General features: G+C 32.0%; 1 protein-coding gene across 1 annotated transcript; it reads left to right on the top strand.

Annotated features, from left to right (window-relative positions):
- Window positions 1-2,709: 2,709 nt before the first annotated feature.
- HELRODRAFT_68960 (hypothetical protein) lies at window positions 2,710-5,852 on the top strand (the record flags this gene model as incomplete). Its single annotated transcript, XM_009028987.1, has 7 exons — window positions 2,710-3,050; window positions 3,749-3,914; window positions 4,366-4,525; window positions 4,605-4,736; window positions 4,859-5,019; window positions 5,506-5,659; window positions 5,722-5,852. The coding sequence occupies 7 exons, from the start codon at window positions 2,710-2,712 to the stop codon at window positions 5,850-5,852; spliced, it is 1,245 nt and encodes a 414-aa protein (XP_009027235.1).

The raw sequence follows: 5,852 nt of genomic DNA, 5'->3' as shown, positions 1-5,852 counted from the left end.
AGCATGATATTTAAAATTAAAATCCTCAATAATGTGGAGCATATCAGTTGTATTTATACGACAAAAACAAGAAAGATCCAAAGACTGAGCCTTGGGAAACTTCTGACGCAACCAACTCGACAATGGATAGCATATTGTAAAAAAGTTGGTTGCGTCCAGTCAAGCAAATATGATTCAAACCATGAGGTTACCGATCCAGAAACACTAATACAATGTTTGAGCTTATCAACTATCAAAGGCTGATCAACGCAGTCGAAGGCCGCGCTTGTATCCAATTAGTTAGCAATGGTAAATTATGAGCGTCGATAGATGCAAGCAATTCAGCCAGACTTTACACCGACCAAGACGTGGAATGATTTTGCTAATACCAAACTGGTGCACTGGCATTATAGTAAACTTATATAATTGACTTAAAAGTAGTTAGAAACAACACGTTCAACCACCTTAGATAAAAACAACAGATCAGTTATGTTGATTTTGTCAAGATCATTAATCAGGCTACCTTCCCACCACTCTATCGAGACTGCGCTGCTCCACACTGTTGATGACAATTTTAATAAAGTTGGCAACCGAGATGCTTTCATTAGGGTTGGACTTGATTTATCTGTTGCCTTCGACTATATTAGTCACTCAATCCTCTTTGACCGTCTCTGGCAGGAATTTTGTGTGGATGGTTTTGCGCCATCAATGTTAAAATTTTACCTGGATGGTAGACAGCAATTTGTAAAGTTTTGGAATCAAACATCTTCTGCTTGCTTCCTCGACGCCGGTATTCCTCTATACTCCGTTCTCGTCTTGTTTTTTTCACTACCAATGTCTCTCCGATTAATGACATTTTCAGTAAAAACGTAATATAATCCCGTAACCATGCATTTGCACATACTGCCACTTTAGATGATCTCGAAGACGGACTATGTGTATTGCGAAATTACACAGGTTAGGTTCGTTGGTAGGATTTGAATAACTATCTTCATCTTAACCCTAACCTCATAAATTATTATTCGTTTCGAAGTATAAATATGTCTGATGCCGCTGCTCCATATATACATGGATTAAAACTGTCATAAAAGCAATTATTGTTGAAAATGACAGCATGCTCGGCGTTAGTTAACTTCTAATATAACTTTTCGATTTTCTAACGGTTGATTGTAAATCATTTTCAAGTTTCTTGAGTTCAAAACGAAAATTTTTGTTTATTCCATGCATGATAGAACAAAAAAGCTTTTTTCGGTATTTCTATACCATCTTCGGTGTTCAAATTAATATATTGTGTGTGTGCCCAGATGCCCAAATATATATATATATATATATATATATATATATATATATATATATATATATACTGTGCCAAAACTCTACTTTGTTGATTTTTCGTTTGTTTAGAGTGAATACTTAACGCTCATTTAATTAGTTTTACATTCTTCAAGTTTGTTAAATATAAGACTTTTACGTGTTTTCGGAAGAATTGATACAATACTCTATAAAATATGGTCTCCTTCCATCCATCCAAAACTCACACACACACACACACACACACCACACACACACACACACACACACACACACAACACACACACACACACACATACATACATACACACATACATATATATATGTCTTTTGGTGAACGTTTAGTTTATTAAAATTCAAAATACACTTATTAAATAAGTTTATTTATAGTGAGAAAAATCGAAAAAACGAACTACAAACATATTAACGCCAAACATTCGGTAGAATTTACAGAATATTGTAAAAATTATGGTCTATTATCAACATATATTCATATGTATGTATATATATATTTATATTATTGTGCAAATTTATATATTTAAATATATTATATATATAGCAATATATAAGAAGCAAAAGGCTTCATTCTATATATGTGATTGTGATTCGAAGAATTAGTTGTTTAGATTATTTTTTTTCTAAAATTAATATTGAAATGACAGATTGAAAGCATTTGAAATAGTGTTACCGAAATTTGTTGGAAATCAGTTGAAGGCAGAAAGTAAAGAACGAAACCATCAGAAATCAACTTGGAAGACAAAAAAGTGTATAAGGTCTATGACAAAGTCAGAGAAAGAAAATTGGGTTTTTTGGACACATTTGTAGAATGAAAGAAGACTGATTGAATAAGATGGTACTAATGAGGAAAAGAGATTGGAAGAAAAAAGTTGGTAGACCTGCTAAAAATGGATAGATGACATTACTGAATGGACTGGTGTTGGTATTCTGAATTCAATTAAACTGGCCAAAGATAGAAAAGGTTTTTGGAAAAAAAGGGAAAAAATAAATATAAAAAGCATGCTTAGATGTACACCATCGGCCTCGAGGATCATTGATTGATTGATTGAAAATGATTTTAGTTTTCTACATTATTGTATTATTTTTGTAACTGTTTATAATTTCTCTTACGTTTAGATTTGCTATTTATTTTGTTCAGTGGAAGATGAACTCGGTTTATTGATTATTCGTATTCGTAGATGATATATAAATTAAGTTTCAAATTTATAAGTTTAATTTATTGTTTCATATCATAATTTGTAATTAACGCTTGTTGTCGCTAATTGCAACTCAACAGTTATGCTACTGAAATATCTGGAAAGAAGCACCTGCACTATTCTTTGGCCACTTGCACTTGGCCAGAAAATCTCTTTGAAGCATTTGAGCAGGCTGTTTGAAACAAGGAGGTTGATGTCATCGTACATGCCTTCACATACAACAGACACAAGGTTCAACAATTACAGCGAAATTGAACTGTTTAATCAGAAGTATCCCATTGACAGTTGCACCAACATAACTCCAAGAATCACCAGCAAATTAAACAAACAACTCCACAATAAAAGAGGCCATCCATTATTTCTAACGAGACAACGCATACAAAATTATTTTTATAACAATTTTATAAAATCATCTGGGAATCCATTGTTTGCTGTTTTTGATAACATCAGCCCCATAGTAACACCATATCAAAACTTTGATAGCTTGTTGTTTCCTCATGACCACCCTGGGCGCTTGGCCACAGACACTTATTACATCAATTCAAAGTGACATTTTATGTTTCTATTTTCACAGTTTACATTACAATGTTTCATGCTTTAGTCTTCCATTGTAGCTTTATAATTTATATATGTGCTAAATTCAGTGCCACCTGTTTTTGCATACGTTCATTTGCACACATTTAATCCAAAATAAAATGAAAGTTGAGTTAAAATTGCTCAAAATCAAATTATAAAAATATCTTTTCAAGTGTTATTAGGTATGGTTTCAGTATATAAATTGATTGAGAAAAGCCTGCAACAGATAGTCAGTGTAAAATACCACAAAATTAATATTTTATTGCGCTAATATATATATATATATATATATATATATATATATATATATATATATATATATAATTATATATATATATTTTTATAAACTTGTATTACGAGGTTATTAATTAGAATATCAAAAACCTAAGTATCAACATAAACTTGTAATGAATATATAAAAATTTGTTTATTTAAGTTAAAATGTGGTGAAAATTGACAGTTATATTAAAATGTGTGATTCAATAATTAGCACATATGTACTTTTTTCTGACAGGAAATGCTGTTATAAAACTTCAATTAATTAATTAATTTATTACTTAGTTAATTAACGAATTGGTTAATTAGCTGTTTTTATTTATCTATTTAATATAAAAACATTTCCATTCAAATGAGTAATTTTAAAGCGAGACATTTTTACAAATATTCAGACATTTACTGAGATCTCACATAACAGCACACGATGAGGAGCTGATAAAAATGGGTTTCAATGCATTCTTGAGCGTAGGTGATGTTTTCAGGAGAGATGAAATTGATTTCAGCCACTACCCAGCCTTCCACCAGCTTGATGGCTTACGACTGTTTTCAGAACAAGAAGTGATTTTTTCTTTATATTATAATTAATTTCAGCTACTTAAAATCTGCCTTAAAAAGACAAAGTTAGATAATGTTACTTATATAGAAGCAGACATTTATCTCTTTGGCTGATATTCATTTAGACTTTATTTTTTATTCGTTCATTAGTCAAATTTGTTTAAAGAAAAATAATTCCAAGTTAAAAATAAAATTCAGAAAATTTTTTAAATGAATAAATTTTTTGCACATTCACTGAAATACTGAATACTAACAATTATTTCAACTAGCAGTACTTAAAATATAATTCCTAATTAATGTTAACTGGATAACCTATTTCAACAAAAAATGTGGAATCTTTCTGTTTCAATATCAATACAGTGTTTCTCATTATTTAAACCCCTTATTAATGTTAACTGGACAAACTAGGATGAATAAAAGTTCATTTTTTTTACCTCTACAAACTGATCAACAGCTGTTCCATGGAATAAAAGATCCAACTGGATTAAAACTTTTTGAGAACGGCAATCGAACAAACGACAAACAAGACAAGCACACGGTCGATGCATCAAAACTTGTTGAGTTTGATTTGAAGCATGTGCTGGTCGGCATCACCCAGAAGTTGTTCGGCAAAGGTGTGTAGGCTTTTTTGTCACATTTTCAATGACATTCTGCACTTTATTTTTGAGATTCATCTTGTGACTTGTTGACCAGATATCAAATACAGATGGGTGGATTGTTACTTCCCATTCACGCATCCTTCATGGGAGTTAGAGATATTTTATGAAAATGAGTGGATGGAGGTGTTGGGATGTGGTGTTCTCGAACAAGCCATTGCCATCAACGGTTCGCCTAATACTTCATTCCAAATACTTATCATCATGGATTTGTTGAAAATTGTAAATAAATTTTATGAAAAACGAGAAATTATTTAGTTCTTGTTTTTTATCTAATTGAAATAAATATAGCTGGAGCTGGAAACAAAGTAGGATGGGCTTTTGGAATAGGATTGGATCGTTTGGCAATGATACAGTACCACATTCCCGACATCAGGCTGCTGTGGAGTGAAGACAGGAGGTTTCTTGATCAGTTCAATGTTGATAATCCCGAAACAAAAATTGTTTATAAGGTAAACTCGTCTTTAAGGTTTTCTTCATCATTAATTATTCAGTTTGTACTATTGATACATTGACTGCATTTATTACTTCTTGATTTTGGTGCTAATCATACATGTACTTTTAATGCACTATCTCTGTTCTAAATTATTGACTGCGACGGTGGCAGATTTAAACAACTGCAACGGGGGTGGGGCCAAAATTTAGAAAATGTTTAAATTTTGAAGAGGGGCCAAGATTTGTAGTAATGTGGCTGACGACCTTTCTTAGTCGATTTTAAACATGAAAAGGTATTTTTTCTGACTTCCATTAAAAAACTGCTCACACTGATCCGTCACTGAACTGCCATATTTATTTTTATTTTCAAAACTTTTTCATTAATCTGATGTTGATCTTCTATATATAAACCGTGAAAATTATTATATCTCATTGTTACACATCTGAACCACACTGAATTATAATTAAACATTACTTAACATGTAATCTATGAATTTTCGCAGCCTATAAGCAAATACATGTGCAGGCAAACTGATATTTCGTTTTGGATCACCGATTCGTTTGTCTCAAGTGATTTTTACGATCTTGTGCGTTCTGTGGGCGGTGACAACATCGAGAGAGTGGCACTTATTGATATCTATTCAGACGTCAAAACAGGTTAGATATTTGCATTTAGGTTAAAAAAATGTTTCTTAAGCTTGGACTAATTTATTTATCAGCTCGAACAAGCCACTGCTACACCATAACTTTCCAACACATGGAGCGTGTCATTAGTGTGGAGGAGGTCAAGGAAATACACAATCATATTGCCTTGCTGGCTGAACAACAGCTTGGCGTTCAAATCAGATGA

The sequence above is a fragment of the Helobdella robusta genome (genome assembly GCF_000326865.2).
Source record: "Helobdella robusta unplaced genomic scaffold HELROscaffold_6, whole genome shotgun sequence".
Lineage (NCBI taxonomy): Eukaryota > Metazoa > Annelida > Clitellata > Rhynchobdellida > Glossiphoniidae > Helobdella > Helobdella robusta.
This window is presented reverse-complemented; position numbering and strand designations above follow the sequence as displayed.